Source organism: Brachyhypopomus gauderio, chromosome 21 (genome assembly GCF_052324685.1).
Source record: "Brachyhypopomus gauderio isolate BG-103 chromosome 21, BGAUD_0.2, whole genome shotgun sequence".
Classification (NCBI taxonomy): Eukaryota; Metazoa; Chordata; class Actinopteri; order Gymnotiformes; family Hypopomidae; genus Brachyhypopomus; species Brachyhypopomus gauderio.
The window spans coordinates 5,195,114-5,217,613 of NC_135231.1; the positions used below are offsets into that span (position 1 = coordinate 5,195,114).

The 22,500-nt window shown below is 42.2% G+C and overlaps 3 protein-coding genes across 5 annotated transcripts in view; 2 read left to right on the top strand and 1 right to left on the bottom strand.

The window, feature by feature from the left end:
- dnajc5ab (DnaJ (Hsp40) homolog, subfamily C, member 5ab) overlaps positions 1-4,343 on the bottom strand; it is a 17,003-nt gene extending 12,660 nt beyond the window's left edge. Inside the window, exon 1 of one of the 2 annotated variants that reach the window (XM_076983898.1) lies at positions 4,219-4,343. The gene's annotated coding sequence lies outside the window, so the exon portion shown is untranslated. Of the gene's footprint in view, positions 1-278; positions 461-4,218 lie in introns of those variants that run through there. The other variant, XM_076983896.1, reaches the window with a different exon arrangement.
- Positions 1,012-3,884, top strand: gid8b (GID complex subunit 8 homolog b (S. cerevisiae)). 2 transcript variants are annotated; one of them, XM_076983887.1, is made up of 5 exons: positions 1,012-1,102; positions 1,724-1,851; positions 1,931-2,127; positions 2,247-2,444; positions 2,925-3,884. In XM_076983887.1, the coding sequence occupies exons 2-5, from the start codon at positions 1,734-1,736 to the stop codon at positions 3,096-3,098; spliced, it is 687 nt and encodes a 228-aa protein (XP_076840002.1). In that variant the 5' UTR covers positions 1,012-1,102; positions 1,724-1,733; the 3' UTR covers positions 3,099-3,884. The 2 variants fall into 2 exon arrangements, with proteins under 2 accessions (XP_076840002.1, XP_076840003.1); XM_076983888.1 differs by lacking the exon at positions 1,012-1,102 and adding an exon at positions 1,157-1,316.
- Positions 4,264-17,537, top strand: slc17a9b (solute carrier family 17 member 9b). Its single transcript, XM_076983881.1, has 13 exons — positions 4,264-4,881; positions 5,647-5,844; positions 8,104-8,243; positions 8,871-8,970; positions 9,121-9,251; positions 9,810-9,906; positions 10,648-10,744; positions 13,606-13,693; positions 14,237-14,271; positions 14,393-14,508; positions 14,614-14,669; positions 14,782-14,811; positions 15,144-17,537. The coding sequence occupies exons 1-13, from the start codon at positions 4,751-4,753 to the stop codon at positions 15,320-15,322; spliced, it is 1,398 nt and encodes a 465-aa protein (XP_076839996.1). The 5' UTR covers positions 4,264-4,750; the 3' UTR covers positions 15,323-17,537.
- The last annotated feature ends 4,963 nt before the right edge of the window (positions 17,538-22,500 follow it).

The window sequence follows — 22,500 nt, forward strand, 5'->3', positions numbered from 1 at the left end:
AACTAGCTAGCCTGTCTAAGATAGCTAGAGTTGAACTGGCAGGAGAATGGCCACGGGAATCAAAGTTGTCGTTTAGGCAAGAATGGGTAGGACTGTGTGGAATTACAGCCCTTAATCTCTATTCCTCAACAGATTAACACCCCCTCAGCATCCATGTTGGGTCGCTAATGCCCGGTCAGCACCGGTTTAGTACCAGCAGGGCTCCGTAGCCAGCTAGCATGCATAATGAAACAACCAAACTCGCTTTTACCAGAAGGCTTCACACGAGATGATCCTACCTTTGAGAGACGAATGCAGATTAGTACGCAAATTATTCAAGTCTCGATGTCCTTTAGAAATGATTTTCTGCATGTATGTAGAAGTAGTGGAGGTGACGCACAGTGAGATATCCCAAACGAGTCACTTCACTTAGAAGAAAGTGTGCACTGACGTCGCGTTTGCAGTGAGGACGAATGGTCGGAAACTCACCCAGCGAGTCCGTGGTACAAGTTATAAAATATTTATAACGCCTCAGTGTAACCTGTAATTATCGGTGCGGGCTGATTATGCAGAAAATAAAAAAGTGTTATTACATTTTAGGAAATTGGTTGAGAACTATATAGCGACTATTGACAACAGAAATGTTTTACTTAACATCATAGATGTTTTATAATATATAATTTTATAATATATAATATATAAATTTAAAATGTCATTTAAATTTTTTTATTTTTTTTAAATGTCATTTTTAAATGTCGTTTCCTTCGAGGACGTATAGAGCGTATATTAATTAAGTTAAACTGGGTTCAGGTCACTATGGAATTGCTTATTTGCAGATAAAAGCACCCTATATAAAAGAAAAAAATGGATATGTAGTGACAGAAGTTTGTGATTATAAATTGTGCTTATAAAAAAGACAATTCTAAAACAAATATATTTCCTCTGGCGAATAAAAAATACCGGCTTTAAATGGGTTATTGCGATAAACCAACTGTGTTATTTTGGAACACCTGGCAACAGCCGTTTGTAAAAATCTCGTTTGTCACGAACTATCGCGAGATCACACATTTCGCGGCCCTGCTCGCCTGTGCTACAAGCTGCTGTTACAGAGTAGCTCTTTCAGGTAAAATCTAGGGGCAGTCATCTCGTAAATATTTTTTTAACCTTTTTATTAATGTGTTCAGAGCCCAATGTATAATTGGTTCTATAAAGATATTATCAGACGTCGTAAATACGTTGGTATGTTTAATAGATCTGATGTGTGGAAGTCGGTTGGGTCTTGCCTTGGAGAATTTGTAGGCTTCAATGTTATGGTTTCGGGAAGGCCTGAATAATTAGTGAGTCTCGCTCATTATCGTTAGGAATCCCAGAAGTCATTAATTATTTGATATTTAACACTAAGTATTTTTCATCGTATATCTCGGAAAACACAAACGCTGATTTATCGTGACTCTAATGATGGCTGCAATACGCTTGTTTTCCGCCAAATTTTAAACCTATATTGTCGGTGCCTGCTGAAGTCTAAAGTGTTAAAAATCGACTCATTCATATTGTTATAATATACGACATCTATATCGATTATAATGCAATTACGTGGAATTAGGGAAAAAACGTCAATTTAGGGTGAATTTCATCCCAATTCCGTTTGTTTGCTGCATATATTAGAAACATGACTACAAGTGTTAACATTTCAAGAGAATGTAAAACCATTTTCTTACTTGCTTCTTTAAAAATTTGCTTAAAGACACTTCATAATGAGTTATGCTGAAAAGCCAGAGGATATAACACGAGATGAGTGGATGGAGAAGCTGAACAATGTTCACGTTCAACGTGCAGACATGAACCGACTCATCATGAACTACTTGGTAACAGGTATGCGGTGTTATACGGATCTGTATGGTCTAATGATGAGTGGGTGAGCTGTTGACTCACTCTGCCCTCATGTGTTTAGAGGGTTTTAAGGAGGCAGCAGAGAAATTCAGACTGGAATCAGGCATTGAGCCAAGCGTGGACCTGGACTCGCTAGATGAGAGGATCAAGATCAGAGAGATGATTCTGAAGGGTCAGATTCAGGAGGCTATTGCTCTGATCAACAGTCTGCACCCTGAACTTCTAGACACTAACCGCTACCTTTACTTCCATCTCCAGGTAAAAGGCTCTTTTTAAATGTATGATGCAAACGTTTGCTGACAAAAAAACACCTTCAAGCCCTTAGGAGAGCTATGCAAACAGTTCCACGTTGCTTTGTCTCTAATCTCCCTCTGCAGCAGCAGCACCTGATCGAGCTGATCCGCCTGCGTGAGACCGAGGCTGCGCTAGAGTTTGCGCAGACGCAGCTGGCCGAGCAGGGAGAGGAGAGCCGTGAGTGCCTGACTGAGATGGAGCGCACGCTGGCACTGCTGGCCTTCGACAACCCAGAGGAGTCGCCCTTCGGAGACCTCCTGAACATGATGCAGAGACAGAAGGTAGGGAGCTGTTCTGGGCACAGTGTAACATGCTTGGAGGGCCAGGTCAGTATAACGTGCTTGGAGGGCCAGGTCAGTATAACGTGCTTGGAGGGCCAGGTCCGTATAACGTGCTAGGAGGGCCAGGTCCGTATAATGTGCTTGGAGGGCCAGGTCAGTATAACGTGCTAGGAGGGCCAGGTCCGTATAATGTGCTAGGAGGGCCAGGTCCGTATAATGTGCTAGGAGGGCCAGGTCAGTATAACGTGCTAGGAGGGCCAGGTCAGTATAACGTGCTTGGAGGGCCAGGTCATTCCTTATATTAAAATGCCAAGAAACTATTGGCATAGTTGGAAACTAACAATAGACTGTTTTACATGTTTTGTAGTTTTTTTATTTATAACTTTGTCAGATATTCACAAAAATTGTTGCTTTAAGATAATTTATTATCTTTATTTATTCTCATTACTTTATGCAAATTCACCCCATATTTATTATTAGGTTTGGAGTGAGGTAAACCAAGCCGTGCTGGACTATGAGAACAGGGAGTCGACTCCCAAACTTGCTAAACTCCTGAAACTTCTGCTGTGGGCTCAGAATGAACTGGACCAGAAGAAGGTCAAGTACCCTAAAATGACTGATCTTAGCAAGGGAACCATCGAGGAGCCCAAGTGAACTGCTCAACGCTAGCTTTCTGTGGGAAACCAAATGAACATTTTCCTTCCACTTTCACTATTTATACTCAGTCAGTGACTGACACTTAAATATACTTTTTTTTTTTGTTTAGCATAATTGTTATTGCTTATCAAAGACTTTTGCATTAAATGGGTCGTGCAAATGGGAATGTTTGAATTTTAAATGTGATTTATGGCCAAAATGGAAACACTTTTTAATGCAGAGAAAATTTTATGATTTTGTTACCTCTATATTTGACTTGGTGAAAAAATTTAATTCTATCCATTGTGTTTTGCAGATACTTACTTTACAGTGTCTTTTGTCAATGAATGTTCAAGAACTGTATGTAATGGTCAAAAGCTCTTTAGACAGGTTTGGATGTGAATGAAGCTTAAATCTTCAGGATGGTTAAGTGAATGGACAATGGCGTTTGTTACACTCACTCTCCTCAAATGTTGAGGATCTGTGTCCACTGGATTTTGAAGCTTTATATGCATTGGCTTCAGTAGGACAGTGGACTGATTGTGTAACGGTGGAACTTTTGCGTCCACTTTATTTGCAGTGCAAAGATTGTGAAGATAACCATTTTGTAAATGTTCTAGAGGAAGGACGAAGAGGGATCATCTGCTCTGTGAATATGTGTCATTGTAATGTTTGTTTTCTACTGTTGCATCTTATTATAGTACCGCTGTCATCAACATATTCAATAATGTAATTTATAGAAAATACAAATTAGTGAGTTTTTGAAGTCAGAAGCTTTACTGAGGTATTAAATGCTTTTTTGAAGTTCTTGTACATCTCTCTATTATTATGGTGTGTTGGTGCTAGTATTCCTGCAGACCACCCCGATGGACGCTATATTAATCAACTGGGTTATGAGAATTAAAGGCCAGTTATTTTACATAACGTTGGTTTATGTTGCATTCCGCTGTCGTCAGTACACTGGGACCAAAACACAAGCCCGGTTGGCCCTGCTTAGCTGGGGAGCTAATGCAGTAGATTCACCCACGACAGAAGAAACGGGTTATCCACACAGAAGGTCTCATAAATTTCCTTCAAAAATATTTTCGTTCATACGTTGTGTGGTATCCGGAAAATGTCCCCGTACGTGTTTACTTACCGAAGATAAACGTTAGTTTGTCGTCGTTTAGAAGAGGCTGGCGATGTTTCACCAACCAAGCGGCACGTTTGGCGTTCAGTATGTTAATTATGCGCCTGTAATGAAGCTTTTGTAACGCTTGTAGTTGCAGAATAATATATGACAATATACAGGACTGCTTATTTCTGGCGATTTTATTGTTTTGCATGAAGTGGCGTTACTTCCTGGTTTAACCCCACTGTTGGTTGGAGGAACTGCGTTGATGTAAGAAGAGAAAACTGACACGTGGATTATCACCACTTCTACCAGCAGGAAAAGCTCGAATATCTTGTTCAGCTGGTCAGCGGTGCAACAAAATTGTTCTGTCCCTTATTTATGCTTCAGTTGATGCAGAATATCCATCCAGGGGAGATGCTACTGCCAGGGACGCGCAACCAAAAGACTCATTATTCGTCTTTTTGCTTTTTTGCCTGTCACGCTCCGGAGAGCTAACCCCCCCCCCCCCCCAAGACCTCCGGAAAATAGTGAGAAACGTGCAATAATTTGTCGTTGAATGGCAATTCTACAAAAACTTGGGAAGAACTCTTGTCCCGACTTGGCAAATGACACAGACAGTCCGGCAGATAATTTTGGACCAGTTGGATCTCAAAAAAAGTGGCCAGAATCAAATCAGAATTGGTCAAGGTGAGTGCGTTATCATCTCTGTAATGTCAGAAAAGTAGTCTATACCTTCTTAACTGTCCATAGTCTGTATGTTCAAAGCTACCTCACTCCAAGAGTATCACTAGTTAAACGTTAGATTTACCTAATAACATGACAGTGAGAATTTTTACACTATAATGTAATAACATGTTACTAGTTCAGTGATAAACATTCCTGTTGAGAATAGATACTTGGCTAGTTGCCTACATAAAACCTATTGTTGCTTTTAATTACACATTAATTACGCCTAACTGAAGTCAAAGTAACTGTCTCTTAGCTAGCCAGTTAGTGTTTTATCTTAACTACAAAAAGCAAGTCTGACTTAGTTAAACTTGTATCAATCGATTAAACATCACCAACGTGTCAGTTTAGTTCATAGGGTGAATTACATTTTCAATTGATGGACCAAGCTGCTTGGCTACTGTTTAAATATTGGAGTCGTGCGATTAGATTTTCTGATTTAGAAGATAAAAAATCATGCGGGTGGAGGATTTAGTCTGTATTTTTTTCTTGAATTCCACACAAACGTTGCTATTTTCTTACAATTCTGTCAGAAACAATTCCATACAAACTGTCCATCCACATTTACATACTCTAACTTTTTTTATTTCTTTTTAAATCTTATTTTTAAAACAGTTATTTTTAAATATATTTGAAGCAAACAGGTCATTTAGGTTTGGTCTTCACGGAAGTTCACATAGCTGCAGACAGTCCTGCCACACTAGCTCTGGTTTTGTCTGTCTGCAGGCCAGCAGCACGGGTATGGACCGTCATTCTGTTGCTGGGCACCTGCTTGCTGTACTGTGCCCGAGTGGCCATGCCCATCTGCGCCGTGAGCATGGCGGAGCGCTTTGGCTGGTCCAAGAGGGAGTCGGGCATGGTGCTGGGCAGCTTTTTCTGGGGCTACTGTTTCACTCAGATCCTTGGAGGCTACGTCAGTGACAGGTCAGTGAAATATATTGTGTGTTATGGGTGGGTGGGGTTGTTTAAATAGGAGTGGCACTGTTTGTCGGCCAGGCAATCTTATGTCACAGGCTGAAGCCCTTGTCTCATGTAATGTGAATGTGTAGACATCCGAGGACATAATTACATATGTGAGGAAAGTGTGACGCTGTGAAGGCTTGTGAATGAAGGGCATGGCTCCTGTTTTACAGGATGTGTTGTCCATTATGCTTTGTATATTCATGTGAAGCCACAATCAAGCATTTCACTGGGGTATAAAAATTTATTTTTTAAAAATGTTATTCACATATAAATAAGCACACAAGCTCATATGGTTATGGTTATAGTTATGGTTATTTATTGTTAAATTAGTGAACATTCTGACAATAAATTTTCATAACATTTCATATCAAAGTTTCATAAACACAATTCACCTTAAATTACTTTATATCACATTTTATCATGGTGTGTGGAGAGTGCATCTCCAGAAATATTTATAACCTCCTTGACCTCTGTCCTATAATGAGCCACCTATTCACAACCTTGGCTTCATCAAACTGTTGAATAGCGGGCACCTCTAGGTTAATTTACATTAACATAGTAAGTATTTAAATGGACAAGTTACTTCTCCAGTGTGACTTGATTATCTTGTTCTACAGAGGGCAAACTGAAACATACTCAATCAGAAGCAAGGTCTTCTGTTCTCTGCATTCAGTATCCAAGAGTCCATGCCTTTGCTTACTGTGATTGTGGCTATTATTTAATAAATATGCAGGTGGCCATTGCACAAATCTGGCTCCCCTCTGATCACAGCCAGCATGTTCTAAGACCCCAGCAAATGAATCAATTACATTTCAGGTGATCTGTCCAAAAGTCTGCTAGGAGTCCCTCATTATCACACCATTCTCTTGGGTCCACCGGCTTTGAGGCAGATTTCAGGAGATTATGGGTTTCTACATCCTTGAATCTTTTTGTCGATCACAACGTCCAATTTTTGAACCTTCACTCTGCGTAAAAAGTTAATAATTAATCAAAAGAAAATACAACAAATACATAGACACACACAGCTACCTGTCAAAGTCATCCCTGAATTCCTGGCACACATTTCTAAGCTCAACTTTCCTTCTTTTGTATCTTCAATTAATTTCTCTAGTTTTGTTCTGGGCTGGTGAATACACTTGTCAGCAAGAGGAGTGCAGTCTAAAAAGCTTGTAATGCTTTTGCCAATGTAACACCTTCCTCCTGTAACTTCAAGGTTAAACAGTAATCACATAAACAGACAGTTTTAGATCTCCTAAACACTGCATGTAGTTTGGACTGGAACCTGGATGATTTTTGGCTCTTTAAAACATTAACAAACACAAAACGGAGAGAAGAAAAATAAACAGCAGCTGTTTGTATTCAGTCAGGTCTTTGTTAGCGTGTTTTGCCGCTGCAGTTGGACATGCCAGTTGGACATACCCACAGAACCTCACCAGGGAGGCTTCTCCACTTGAGGCAAGGTCTCAAGTTTTAGAGGTGCTGATTCTCATCCCAGCCATCTCGCACTCGGCCGCAGACAAAGTCGATCATCAAACTGCGACCTTAGGTGTCCTGCGACCTTTTTGAACATGGTGTTCGTTATGGACAGACTGCACAGAAGTACAGAGAAGAATGGAACAAAAAAAACGTGTTTTGTCTCTTCAGATCAGAGAAGCCGTTTTAAAAATAAAGAAAGGGGACTATTAGGGGCTATTTTTTCACTGCTATACATGCAATTCCCACTAAAAAGAGCAGTTTTTGTCAGCTTTGTTGGGATATTTCTGGGATGGAGGGGTCAACATCAACCCAAGAAAACTGCTTATTCCTGTGGGGATGAAGCTGCAGACATGCCTAGCTTCGTCTTTGTTTCTCTGACATCTGTCTGTGTGCCTCACTCCGACATCTTTTATCAATACAAAACTGATTGATTTTGACTGGATGTGCAAATAAAGTATTTTTGCATGACGGCTGGTTAAATATTGAAGTGAATTGAGTTTGGCCTCGCTTGCATTGTTACGTTGTTTCATTGTTAATACTTTGTGCCACCCCCTCCCAACGCCAACATCAGGTGATTTTACGCACTCTTGTCCCGGTGAAGCATTTTACCTGCCCTGAGCATTTGGGCCATCGTTATTGTTGAACACTGTTAACACATTAAAGATAAATATGGCACATTTCAAATGTGTGGTACTGGTGAACTTTAAGATGAACTGTATGTGTTGCCTGTGATGTTTCCTTTAGAGTGGGAGGAGAGAAGGTGCTGCTGTTGTCGGCTGCAGCATGGGGGGCCATGACGGCCTTCACCCCCATCCTGGCCCACTTCTGCTCACGGCCCATCATCTCCTTGACTGTGTCACGCTTCCTCATGGGCCTCCTGCAGGGTGAGTGGGTAACAGTAACATCTGTTAACGATAATGGTGTTCTTTATTCTTGAACTTGGAACTTTGCTTTTAGTTGTTCGACAGAGCTGTTATGAACAGATACACTTGATTGGAAACAGAGCTTCTCAAAAAGAAAAAAAAAAGGAAGTGTGCAGTCTTGCTCTTCTACAGTGAAGTGTGTGATTGTCTTTATTATTCTGGACTGCTAAGGAGCTGCTCCAAATCAGAAAAGACTGTTTAGATTGCTACAATATGAAGAAAGTGCTGTCACTTGGAGAGAAGGCCTTTTGTGAGGAGCTCAAAAGCTGGTGTTGTGCTGCTGGTGTTGTGACCTTGACCTTGACCTTGCTCTGTCTGTGGAAGGTTGACTTTGAGACAGGGGTCCAGTCTTCATCACATCCTGCTGTCCCAGCTAATGATGCAGTCTGTGTTTACAACTGCCTCGTCTATTTACATGAGCACCAGTTTTGCCAGTTTTGTATGTTTGTGTTATGCTAGTGTGTGTCCTTACAGTAGGTAATAGCTCACATCTGATATTTATTTTCTGTCCACAATCAACCGTATTGACTGTTCTAGCCAGGTTTTCATTGTGGATTCCTAAATCTCTGTCTGTCGTCCCTGGTGCAGGTATGCACTACCCGTCTCTGGCCAGCCTGTGCTCACAGAAGGTGGTGGAGAGTGAGCGTGGCTTCCTCATGAGCACCATTGGAAGCGGCTCGTATCTGGGGTGAGAAGCTGAGCTTGGGCGGGCCTGGGCGGTGGTGTGGGCGGGGCGTTGGGCGGGGCATGGGTGAAGTGGGGTGAGGCAGAGTGAGGGGAGATGCCTGTGTTGAGCACGTCTGTGTTGCCTGTGTTGAGCACGTCTGCTCCCTTGCAGGACACTGGTGATCGGAGGAGTGGGCTCGCTCATGCTGGACATCTATGGCTGGGAGAGTGTCTTCTACATCTCTGGCCTCCTCTCCATGCTCTGGGCCTTCTGTGTGTGGAAGTACCTGCTCAAGGGAGAGGGTGAGTGTACACACACAGCACTGCAGTATATAACTAGTAGAGCCAGTATTGCTTTGGAATTATTGCTGTACACAACGCAGAAAAAAAGGGAAAATAAGATAATAATTTTCTTATGTAGTATTTGAGTTTTCCTCCCAAGATTGGCATATTTTCATACTTGTGATTGGACACACAAAATTGCACTTAGCTCATGTGGGGGTGTAGTCTCGATTTACACATAGGGGTTATGTGCGATTTTGTTTCAGACATGATTGAAGCTTACTGGATATATGCACATTTTGTTAACACTGCTTATAGAACCTAGAGCCTGTGTACAGTAAACAGTTGAATGTGTGCAGATGACATAATTGAGTGTGTAATTTAAATCATTTGAGAAGAGGCAGTTTCATGTTGTTCCTAAGAGCCGTGATGCACTGTGATTCTGTGAATTATACGCTGTCATTAGAACTGGGGGATCTTGCATATAATTTTCTCTATGCTGTTAGAGCTTCCGTTAGGTGTGTGTGGCTGAGGCGTCAGTGCAGATGTGTGTGTGTGTGTGTGTGTGTGTGTGTTCAGGACCCATCATCACACTGGAATCTCTGGGCAGCTCCGGAGCCTCGTCCAAACTCTCCCGCAGAAACTGGTTACGTCTCTTCAGACAACCAGCTGTGTGGTAAGATAAGAATCGGGAACGTGTGTGTAAGAGAGAGAGAGAGAGAGAAAGAGATTCAAATATTTGTGGTATGCCATATGTCATGTTTCGATTCCTCACCCACTTTATCAGACATCCTCTCTTGCCCTACCACACACAGGCCGCACCTGTTTGATAGGCGGCTTTCATAGGTATATAGGTACAGACTGCTTTCATAGGTATATAGGTACAGACTGCAGTCCATCTGTTTCCATGTGCAATGTGTTTGCTATCATCCAAGTCTTCACCACTGCTTCGGACCACAGGACCACGACCGACCGGATATTATTTGGGTGGTGGGCAACTCTCCACACAGCAGTGACCCTGACCTGGTAGTGGCACGGTAGTTCAGCTGCTATGAGAGGCCCACCACCAAAAATATCCATCCGACGGTGGGCCCGTGGTGAGAAAATGACCATTGATGAAGGGTTGGCAGTTTGCCTGGCCAGACTGTGCAAGGCAACAGATGGACTATAGTCCCTAACTGTACACTTACAAGGTGTGTCTCATAAATAGTATTTCTAATAGTATATATTATGGCTCCCCAAATTATAGAGTTACATGAAATCCTGAATATCATGATTTTGTGATGTGATTTAAATACAATTAAACTAATTTCTTTAGTCATTAGCCCTGTCCTGTATCATATTTGTTTTTTTCTCTCTCATTCTCTCTCTCCCTCTCTCCCTCTCTCTCTGGCTCTCTCTCTCGGATGTCCATCAGTGCGGTCATTATCACACACCTGTGCACTGCTAGCACCTTCTTCACCTTGTTGTCATGGCTACCAACGTTCTTCAAGGACACTTTTCCTGATTCCAAGGTAAACTGATGCACTATGGGTAGAAAATAATGCACATGTAGAAATAATTGTACAGTAAGTACATCTTAGAGCACATATAACATGACATTATCAAACTGCTGTATAAAGTCATGGCTTAACATTAAACATGCCAAACAGGAAAACATTACATTGTAAAACTTGAAATGTACATATGAACGGAGACATTAAGTAAAGAGAGTAAACCAGAGTAAAACATATGTTGTCCTAAGTGTCTGGACTTAACAACTGTTGAGATGGAGCAGGTCTGACACTGGATGTTTGTTCACTCTGGCCTTGACATTTTCTGACACTGCTCCATGATTAATAGACAGGTTATCTGCAGAAGGAACTGTGGATGAAAATCACATTTTTCTTATTGGTAATTCATGTCATTGAGACATTCACTAAGCTAGTGGGAGCTTATATAAAGGAAAATAGGTTGGACACAGTGGAACTTTGTGGGGCACAGCCAATGAAGACACATTAAATGTGATTGTGCTATCACTTAGACTTGAAGCAGTCGAGGACTTCTCCGTGTAGACCAGACATGTGCTCATGCTGTTTGGTGGGAAGACCATGGTCATTGTCACGGGGACACTAAAGTCCACATCACAGGTTCCTGACAGATCTTTTGTGACGTTTGAGCAGATTGCGTACTAGGAAGAGCTTTTAAGTCAGACTGAAATGTTTCAGAGATGTTATTGCTTAGCGCACATTAACATATTTCAGAAAGTTTGACATTGTTTGACATTGGATTGATATTTGGGTTTTTTAAGAAGAGCTATTTGATTTAAACAATGAAGACCTCTGCATATGGACATGCTTTTATTTTGGACATTTTTTATAAGAGCACTGGGTCCTCCACCTCAAACATGTCCTTTAGGAGACATGAAGGGATTGTATCACGGTGAGGTTGTGAGATTTATCTGAGATTTAATAAAACTGGATCAGTAATAATTAGTAGTGGTGTAAAGCAAATAATTAGTGGTGTAAAGCACCAGTAATTCCCCAGTAATGGCGTGAAATGTGCCATATACTCTACCGTTCAAAAGTTTGGGGTCACTTAGAAATTTTCTTATTTTTGAAAGAAAAGCAGTTTTTTTTTCAATTTAGCTAACATTAAATGCATAAAAAATACACTATATACATTATCAATGTGGTAAATGACTATTCCAGCTGTAAATGTCTGGTTTTTAATGCAATATCTACATAGATGTATGGAGACCCATTTCCAACAACCATCACTCCAGTGTTTTAATGGTACATTGTGTTTGCTAACTCTGTAAGGAGGCTATTGGATATAGCCTATTGGATATTTAGAGACATTGCCAAGAAACTGAAGATTTCCTACAATGGTGTGTACTACTCCCTTCAGAGGAGAGCACAGACAGGCTCTAACCAGAGTAGAAGGAGAAGTGGAAGGCCCCGCTGCACAACTGAGCAAGAAGACAAGTACATTAGAGTCTCCAGTTTGAGAAATCGACGCCTCACAGGTCCTCAACTGGCAGCTTCATTAAATAGTACCCGCAAAACGCCAGTGTCAACGTCTACAGTGAAGAGGCGACTCCGGGATCCTGGCCTTCAGGGCAGAGTGGTAAAGAAAAAGCCATATCTGGCTAATAAAAGAAAAAGATTAATATGGGCAAAAGAACACAGACATTGGACAGAGGAAGATTGGAAAAAAGTGTTATGGACAGACGAATCAAAGTTTGAGGTGTTTGGATCACACAGACGAACATTTGTGAGACGCAGAACAACTGAAAAGATGCTGGATGAGTGCCTGACACCATCTGTCAAACATGATGGAGGTAATGTGATGGTCTGGGGTTGCTTTGGTGCTGGAAAAGTGGGAGATTTGTACAATGTAAAAGGGATTTTGAATAAGGAAGGCTAACACTCCATTTTGCAACACCATGCCATACCCTGTGGACAGCGCTTGATTGGAGCCAATTTCATCCTGCAACAGGACAGTCACCAGATCTCAAACAATGGGGTTGAGATCTGGTGACTGCGCTGGCCACTCCATTACCGCCAGTGCAGTCACCAGATCTCAACCCCATTGAGCTGTTGTGGGAGCAGCTTGACCGTATGGTACGAAAAAAGTGCCCATCAACCCAATCAAACTTGTGGGAGCGGCTTCTGGAAGCATGGGGTGAAATTTCTCCAGATTACCTCAGCAAATTAACAGCTAGAATGCCAAAGGTCTGCAATGCTTTAATTGCTGCTAAGGGAGCATTCTTTGACGAAAGCAAAGTTTAAAGTAGAAAATCTTTTCAAATAATAAAAAATAAACATTATTTCTACCTTGTCAATGTCTAGACTATATTTCTATTCATTTTGCAACTCATTTGATAAATAAAAGTATGAGATTTCAGGGAAAACACAAAATTGTCTAGGTGACCCCAAACTTTTGAACGGTAGTGTAGATAAACCTGCTATGTTTGGCCTTCAGATGGATTTTTTAGTTTTTTTTTCTCTTTACACTTGTTACCCCATAACCCCATCAAGACAGTTGTGTAATTACAGTCAGTTTCCTGCAGGGGGCTCTGTCACATCAGTGTTCATGAATGTGTCCTATTAAGTGGGAGTTTTGGTGCAAGCGTGAAGAGGGTTTACACTGTTCAGTGGATTCAGTAGAAGCTAAGCCCCCACTTTAAACGAGTTGGAGAGCTCCGTATAACTGAATCGCACTTTAATGCTGCCCTGAGCACCAAGCCACATTCCCCTCCCCCACCTTTTCATGTTTAAGACCTGTTTGTGTGTGTGTGTGTGTGTGTGTGTGTGTGTGTGTGTGTGTGTGTGTGTGTGTGTGTGTGTGTGTGTGTGTGTGTGTGTGTGTGTGTGTGTGTGTGTGTGTCCAGGGTTGGGTGTTTAATGTAATCCCGTGGTTTGTGGCCATTCCTTCCTCACTATTCAGTGGCTGCCTGTCTGATCATCTCATCAGTCAGGGTATGAAAACACACACACACCAAAAATATTCAGTCAGTCAGGTCAAACCAAAAAGGTACATTTCAGATTATTTTGTGCTCTGGGGCAAGCAGCATACACAAAGTATATATGAGGCTATTAGTCTTCAGGTCTGAGAGAAAAAAATACAATACTGTATGTACACACCATATACACACATACACACACTTTAGGCATACACCTCTGTAGCTCTAGTACACACATACACACCCACACTCACACATGCACACACTCACACATGCCCACTTTAGGCATACACCTCTTTAGCTCTAGTACACAGACTTGCAGATGAACATAGTCTGTTTTCCTCATTCTCTATGTGCTTTGGCACTGTTGTCGTTTGTAATTAGCATTAAGTTTCACCGTTTTGACTGTGGGTCCATTAATGTTCAAAGTCTGATTGGCTTTTACTGTGATGGGGATGCTGTGATTGTATCGGTGTCATAAAGCTGTTAAACATGTCTCTCTGTCCACTACTGTATTCATACACCCTCTGTCTTCCTCTAACATCTGTGTCTCTGGTAGGTTATGACACCGCTTCAGTGAGGAAACTGATGCAGGTAATGCCTGAAACCGTCACGCACACTCGTGTACACAGGCTCCCAGACGGAGTATATAGAGAGAAGGTTAAAAACACCAACATGGCGGCTACTGTCCCTCATCTCTGTCTCCCTCTCTCAGTTCTTCTCTATGGGTGTATCCGGCTTGTTTACCCTGTGCCTGTGTGGCACCACCTCCTTCCCCACGGCCGTGGCCTTCGTGTCCGCTGCGATGGGCTTCACCACATTCAGCCACAGGTAAGCCAGCCTGCTCCAATTTGCCCTCTGAGTACCACATTATAGGAGTACTGCTGGCTAAAGCTGAATCAGCCGAGTGAAAAGGCCATTCTGATGTCTGTGTAGCGGCGTGTCGGTGAACGTTCAGGATCTGGCCCCGTCCTGTGCCGGAGCCCTGTTTGGTAAGTATCGTCCCATCTTCAGTCACTCACGGCTGGGTGGTCTTAGCATGGATCACTGGTAATCCAGGTAAGGGATTGTGTGAATGTAAAGATTTTTCTTTGTGTCTCCTAGGTGTGATGAACACCTGTGGTGCGTTTACAGGTAAGAGCTGATCTGTGGTGCTGGAGGGTGTCTTTTGTCTTGCTCCAGTCAGATTTTATTAAATTATGCATTGCAGGATCTTTTTTTTCTGTTATAAGACCTCAAGGTCAAAAGGCCTATTACAAAAACAATTAATGGCAAAAATATATATATATATATATATATATGAGGTTTCATGTGCACAAGTCACAAGTTGGTAGAGTGTGCACAGGTGTGTTTGTACAGGTGTAATGTATGAGTTAATTAGTTCTGTGTGTGTGTATGTGTGTGTGTGTGTGTGTGTGTGTGTGTGTGTGTGTGTGTGTGTGTGTGTGTGTGTGTGTGTTCTGTAGGGGTGATCATGGTATACTTCTCTGGATATCTGATTGAGGCCAGTGGCTCATGGGCATCCGTGTTTGCCCTCATCACCATGGTGAACCTCCTGGGACTGGGAACGTTCCTGGTGTTTGCCGAGGCACGCAGGGTGGACATTGAGGTCACCAAGGGTCACCACCATAGCATCCACCTGTGAGGCCGCACTGGCGTTCAGGAGCAGCACCGCCCGATGCTTCCTCTCGGTTCTACACACCTGCACGACAGACAGACTCTGCCTTCTCCTCCAGCCAGTGGCACCGTGACCATTTCCAGGAGGTCTGGTGGTATTTGCCTTAGAGTTTGCCATGGAACTACTCACAGACGTTAATGTTTCAGTACAAGTTTTCTTTGTCTTTTCCTTCGTACTACCACTCAACTGGGTGGGCGGTTTGCAGTTATAATGGGACCAGTCATTGATAATAATATAAATGTTGGCTTTGGCAGAGAAGTACAAACTAAAGGCCAACAACTATACAGAAGAACAACGTTTTAGGTCTTTATTGATTTTATGTTCTGTTACGTTCATTAGCTCTGTATGTTTTTGTTTCGTTTGTGTTGCATTAGAGTGGGTTGCCAGATAACCTTCGTGATATCCCCCATCACTGTCTACGCAGGCTTGGCTTTCCTCCACCTGCTCCCCATTCCACACCCAGTCTGTTCTCCCTGATTATATTAGCAAATGAAGACCAAAGGATAGAATGTTGGAGATTAATGATGTGATTTATTGCGTTATAGATGCTGGGTGATCTGTACATCATCAGTTGTTATCAGTCACTTTAGCATTTCTTAGCAGTGTAGCATTTGCCAATATTTTCATCGTCAGACAAGTAACAAAGCCTTTTTCCCCAAACACCGTTTCTGTTGCACAGTGTATGTCTTTAAACAGGCACTTAAAGTGGAAGTTTGTTTTTATGTTAAAGAAACAGACGTCCATAAGTTTACAGCCTTGTTTTCGAAAGGCAAAGATTACATATGCAAATTTACAGCTGTCCTGCGAGGACAGGAAATGATGTAACAGTTTAAGCTAACAGGAAGAAGTGAGCTGTTAATGATGTTGATGGGGATCTTTCGATTACCCTTGTTACTGTCAAACTTGCTTTTGTTTGATTGCTGATAAGAAGTAGTGTCACCACATTGTTTGTAAGATGTTCCTTATGGTAAGAACTGTGAATGTTGCATATCAGCTTTATTGTGAACATGAGAGATGTGTCTTGTTTAAACTGGTAGAGACCAAAAACATTTTAATGTATTCTTTTCAAATATATTTATTATGTAGGTAGTTATATATAGAATTTATTTTTATTCGTCATAATCATAAATAAATAAGAATGTACTCATTGGGCCAGGTATAGTGAAGAATCACCAAATTAATATTTTCTTTAGAGATGTGCCTGATCATTTCATAGCAGCTTCATCCAAATTATGTACTGACCTTCCTGAGACCAGCAGTCAGTGACTTGAAGCTTGTTTTATCTCAATGGTCATCCCTCGTGGCCAAAGCGACGCTGCCCCTTTGGCTCAGCCTGTGAACAAGAAGGTGCAGGTCATTCATTGGGAACAGTAGAGTGCCAGTGAACTGTTCGCCATTGAACTGTTCGCCAGTGAACCGTTCCATAGGTTTGGGAACGCTGACGCTCATTTTTCTCTCACGTTCTAACTCACGTGCGCTTTGTTTCGTCGTCGTCTCCCCATCTGCAGTTACTACGGCCAAGATTTAACAGCAGGATTTGCCATGGTGCTGAACTCTTCTGGACTTTGAGTGCTCCCGTGGTTGTAGGACGGGCTGGCACATGCGTTAGGATTTAGCTTTAGCCTGGCCCATACAGACAGGACCTGTTCTCATCACCTGTCTGTCTGCTGTGGCTGGGGCAGAACAAGCATCTCAGCTCAGTTGTGTCACAGCACCCTGCTGTGATATCTCTGAAGTACCTCATTAATGATGATTTCTATAATTACCCATTGCCAAATTATAATCTCTGCAAAATGTCTGGACGTTGTACTTGCTGATGGAAGACCGGGGATTATATTGTGGGTTGGAAATGATTTTTTTTTTCTGTACATCTGTGCGTAATTACAATATTTATTACACTAGAAAAACACATATCAGTCACTATATAAGGTACAGTCATATTCTAAAAGAAATATGAATGTGACATGAAACAGTGTAGCAATGGTCCATAGTGCCATTCTGATTATAAAGGTCGTTTTTTAAACTGAAGTGTTTAAAAATTGCGCTAATTATTTTCTTATATTTGAAAAGAAAACAATGTAAAGAGTATGTAAACTATTTAAAAGGAAGGAATGAAGGGCAAATGTTATTTTCATCTGCTTTAGAACACATTTGTAACATTTTTTTTGGAAAATAAAACTATATTTTATCAAATCTAAGAAATTATTTTGCTTGTTTTTACCACTACATTGTCACAATTCCAAGTCCAAATGTACTGAGTGGATAAATAATGTACTGACTGACTAAATATTAATTTTGGTGGTCATCACCCACCAGAAGTTCAATGACAGTGATTTACCACAAAGGGGCAGCAGAGAGCTAGTTTTATAGTTTAGTACTTCATGAAGAGTTCAGTTTCCTGATGTCCAAAACTGATTGTGGAAATGTTTAAACCAGGCTTTCACCCAGTGACCCTAAAAAATAGCATTTGTGTGTGTGTGTGTGTGTGTGTGTGTGTGTGTGTGTGTGTGTGTGTGTGCGCGTGTGTGTTTGTGAGATTGTATGAGCGCATCAGTGTGTTCTGAGTGGTTGTTACTGTAGTGTTGTTTGTAGTGTCATCCCAGGCACCACCTCCTCCTGCACTTCCTGATGTGTGATGTCATCTCCCTCTGTCCGTCTCCGGCAATAACCCCCATAAGAACACCTACACAGCCGGGCCGTACCTCAACACAGGATCCATACCAGCGTGAGTGAGCGTGCAGGTCTCCCCCCCTTTTTGCATCTCTCTCCCTCTCTCTGGACGTATGGGGTGGCACCATATGGCAGGCCGCTGTGTGCCATGCTGGTGAGCTGGCAGTGGGCACGGGTGCCACGGGCCAGGCGTCAGTCACCCCTCTCACGGGACTCGCTCAGGTTAGCGTGGAGACAGATGGCCGCGGCCGTTACCGTAACGGTGGGCGGGGGGGGAGCCAGATCAGGAGCCCAGGGCGAAGCGGGCGGACCGATGTCATCACGCAAGACGGTCCAGTGAGTGGCACCGAAGATCCGGTTCTGACTCTGTGTTCAGCGGTGTACATACTATGGTTCCGAACAGGGCTGCTGTTAATAATTGATGACCTGCAACCAGAAAAGGTAATTAGACAAAGGTTCTACTCCAGGTACAAGAGCAGTGCGTACAACCGAGACCGTGTAAAGCATACACCCAGAACACACGTGCTGGGTTCTGTCTCCTGCTCACGCTGGTAAGATTCATTTCTCAACATTTTCTAAGCTGTTCTAAAACTGTATCTCATGGGCCTGCATGGTCTGAGCTAAACCATGCCTTCTTCACTTTGTGAAGGTTCGTGACAGGTCTTTGGGCCGTGTCAGCGCTGCCTATCATAGTCATTCACAGCAGGAGTTCTTCTCTAGAATAGCTGCCACACTTTTCACTATGCATGAGGAGTCCGGTTCCTGTGGCCCAGCGTTCCTAGTTAAGTGTTCCTGCACTTTACACATTTGTAATTCTAAGTGCCTTAAATGTGGAGAATACTTATAATGTTGCTCACTGGTGTTAAAATTACATCACCACGCCGAATAAAAAACGTGACGAATAGGTGTATGGAGAATCAAGGCAAGTATGGACTTGCAGAACGAGTCCTAAGAATTCTAAAAACATGCACACAGACACCCACTCCAACGAATGATGAACATTTAGAACAGGAGGCCGGTATTAAGATGAGAAACACTAAGCATTAATCAGCAGAATGTGTGAAAGAGGGAGAGAGAGGGACAGAATGAGGGAACCGCGGAGAGGAGAGGTGCTTCTGGGTCTCGCTCTGCCCCAAAGGCAACCAAGCTGTTCTACGGCACCAACACACGGAGAACCGGCCAGTTCGCTCTCCGCCTGACGTGAAGGGGACTGCTGGAGTGGAGAACTTCCTCAGGCCGCTGAAGCCTGATGCTGTTAACGTCCAAGTGACAGACAGACGACAAGGTCCAGACCTCTTCTGATGTAGGGGTGTGTGTGTGTGTGTGTGTGAGAAACGCTTGCAGCCCTGCAGCAGTCCAGGTATATTGTACTCAACCTAAGGAAAAATAAGTCTTCCAAACGAATAAGATCCTATGTCAGCTCACAAATGGAAGCTTAAGACAAATGGAGAATGAACTATAGTAGAGCAAACGTTTGTACGTATAACTCTACAACAGTCGCAGTTTCAGGTTAAAAGGTGCAGTCAGGGTGTGTGAGTTAGCGTCTGGTGTGGACATGCTCGCTGACTCCACACCCTCAGACCTGCCCACACTTCTGTTACACACTCTTTTTGCCAACACAATTGATTTAATAAACAAAGAGTGCCAGGAGGGCTACTGAAGAAAGCTAATGCAGAGGTCAAGCTGCAACCTAGATTGTGGTCAGCATAAAACGTACAGTACAACATACTAGATTTTGTCTCCTAGTTGTGTTGCTAAGATTAATTTCTCAGCAATAATTTCTTCTAGGCAGTACAGAAAATGATGGGCCTGCATGCTCTTGAGTTAAATAATCGGAGATAGTGGGATTATGCCTCTATGCCTGAGCTCTGTAAAGAATGAGTTTGACCTCGTGTTCAGGTTGAGATGACCGGATATTCACGGGGCAGGTTGCGTCATAACTCGGGGGACGGTAGATATCGTCGACACGATGGCGCAGCGTTTAATGATTCAACATGGACCAGAGACATGAAGAAGGGACACGACCCCCTTCCGCACGTTATTGGTCTTCGACGAGTCAGTGCAGTAAAGAGCCTGTCAGAGGAACGGAAGATGCGCATTAGAGAAACAGCCCAGTTAATTACTAATTAACATCAAGCTAATGACAATGTCACTGTGTCTGTCGTCTCAGCGAACGTCCTCTCGTATCGTAGCCCCCTCGCACCATCCTGGCTGCATGCTAATTAGTTAAACGCACGAGAGGCTGAGGATGGCAAAGAACGTCCTTAATTGTAGTTGAACGACTATGTCTCTAGTACAAGTGTTGTACAAGGATTTAAATCTTAGGCATTTTGATGTGAAAATGTCTGTACTGTGTGGGGTAGCTGCCCTGTGGATTGAACAATGGATTACCCTCAACAAATCATAACTGTATGTAATGTGTGTGTAGTATAATATGTAAAGGAAAAATAGGATCATGGCTCCACAAAAGCAATGCTTTCTGATCTAGGGCACAGTGGTCTCCCTGTTGGCAGCACACGGACGTGAATAACTGAAGGATTTCTGGTAAAGAACTCTTCCTTGACCAAAAGAAAAACACTAACTAATTATTGGCATCATTAAGACAACTTTACTCAGCCTCTCTCTCTATCCTACACCAGTGTACAAATTTGTGTTTAAACTCTCTCACCACTGAACTATTCCTTTCCCTGCGGAGTGGGTTTGTTAATCACCAATCATTTGCCCTCCCCCACTCCCCACGCCGGAGAGAGAGAGAGAGAGAGAGAGAGAGAGAGAGAGAGAGAGAGAGAGAGAGAGAGAGAGAGAGAGAGAGAGCCAGATATGTTGATTTGTGTCAATTAAACTCAGTCAGCTGTTGGCCTCCTGGTAAGCATATGGCTAGTGTTAAAGTCCTGTGGCTCGGGCAGAGAGAGGGGCACCGTTTTAATGGACCCCTCCGGGACAGGGCCTCACACCTGCGCACACGTTACACCGCTGTCAGCAAGCGGCCACAGACACAATGTAAACAGAAGAGAGTCAAAGAAACCACAAACGCATGCACCAAACATCAGTAGTACAGCACTAAACAAACATCAGTAGTACAACACTAAACAAATATCAGCAGTACAGTAAACAAACATCAGCAGTACAGCACTAAACAAATATCAGCAGTAAACAAACATCAGCAGTACAGTAAACAAACATCAGTAGTACAACACTAAACAAACATCAGCAGATCAGTAAACAAACATCAGCAGTACAGTAAACAAACATCAGTAGTACAGTAAACAAACATGAATAGTGCAGTAAACAAACATCAGTAGTACAGCACTAAACAAACATCAGCTGTAAAGTAAACAAACATCAGCAGTACAGCACTAAACAAACATCAGTAGTACAACACTAAACAAACATCAGCTGTACAGTAAACATCAGCAGTACAGTAAACAAACATCAGCAGTACAGCACTATACAAACATCAGTAGTACAGTAAACATCAGCAGTACAGTAAACAAACATCAGCAGTACAGCACTATACAAACATCAGTAGTACAGTAAACAACATCAGTAGTACAGTAAACAAACAGCAGTACAGCACTAAACAAACACCAGTAGTTCACTAAACAAACATCAGTAGTACAGTAAACAAACATCAGCAGTACACTAAACAAACATCAGTAGTACAGTAAACAAACAGCAGTACAGAACTAAACAAACATCAGTAGTACAGTAAACAAACAGCAGTACAGCACTAAACAAACATCAGTAGTACAGTAGACAAAAATCAGCAGTACAGCACTAAACAAACATCAGCAGTACAGCACTAAACAAACAGCAGTACAGCACTAAACATCAGTAGTACAGTAAACAAACAGCAGTACAGCACTAAATAAACATCAGTAGTACAGTAAACAAACATCAGCAGTACACTAAACAAACATCAGTAGTACAGTAAACAAACATCAATAGTACAGCACTAAACAAACATTAGTAGTACAGCACTAAACAAACATCAGTAGTACAGTAAAGACACATCAGCAGTACAGCACTAAACAAACATCAGTAGTACAGTAAACAAACATCAGCAGTACAGCACTAAACAAACATCAGTAGTACAGTAAACAAACAGCAGTACAGCACTAAACAAACAGCAGTACAGCAATAAACAAACATTAGTAGTACAGTAAGCAAACATCAGTAGTACAACACTAAACAAACATCAGCAGTACAGTAAACAAACATCAGCAGTACAGCACTAAACAAACATCAGTAGTACACTAAACAAACATCAGTAGTACAACACTAAACAAACATCAGCAGTACCGTAAACAAACAGCAATACACTAAGCAAATATCAGCAGTACAGTAAACAAACATCAGCAGCACTAAACAAACATCAATAGTACAGTAAACAAACATCAGCAGTACAGCACTAAACAAACATCAGCAGTACAGTAAACAAACATCAGTAGTACATTAAACAAATATCAACAGTA

What these genes read in the sequence shown, in the direction of transcription:
- slc17a9b (XM_076983881.1), top strand. Translation starts at nt 4,751, where the DNA reads ATGGCAATTCTACAAAAACTTGGGAAGAACTCTTGTCCCGACTTGGCA. An exon ending in GGAAGCGGCTCGTATCTGGG is followed by an intron (nt 8,971 to 9,120) that starts GTGAGAAGCTGA and finishes GCTCCCTTGCAG; the next exon opens with GACACTGGTGATCGGAGGAG. An exon ending in ACACTTTTCCTGATTCCAAG is followed by an intron (nt 10,745 to 13,605) that starts GTAAACTGATGC and finishes GTGTGTGTCCAG; the next exon opens with GGTTGGGTGTTTAATGTAAT.
- gid8b (XM_076983887.1), top strand. Translation starts at nt 1,734, where the DNA reads ATGAGTTATGCTGAAAAGCCAGAGGATATAACACGAGATGAGTGGATG. An exon ending in ACCTTTACTTCCATCTCCAG is followed by an intron (nt 2,128 to 2,246) that starts GTAAAAGGCTCT and finishes CTCCCTCTGCAG; the next exon opens with CAGCAGCACCTGATCGAGCT. An exon ending in ACATGATGCAGAGACAGAAG is followed by an intron (nt 2,445 to 2,924) that starts GTAGGGAGCTGT and finishes ATTTATTATTAG; the next exon opens with GTTTGGAGTGAGGTAAACCA.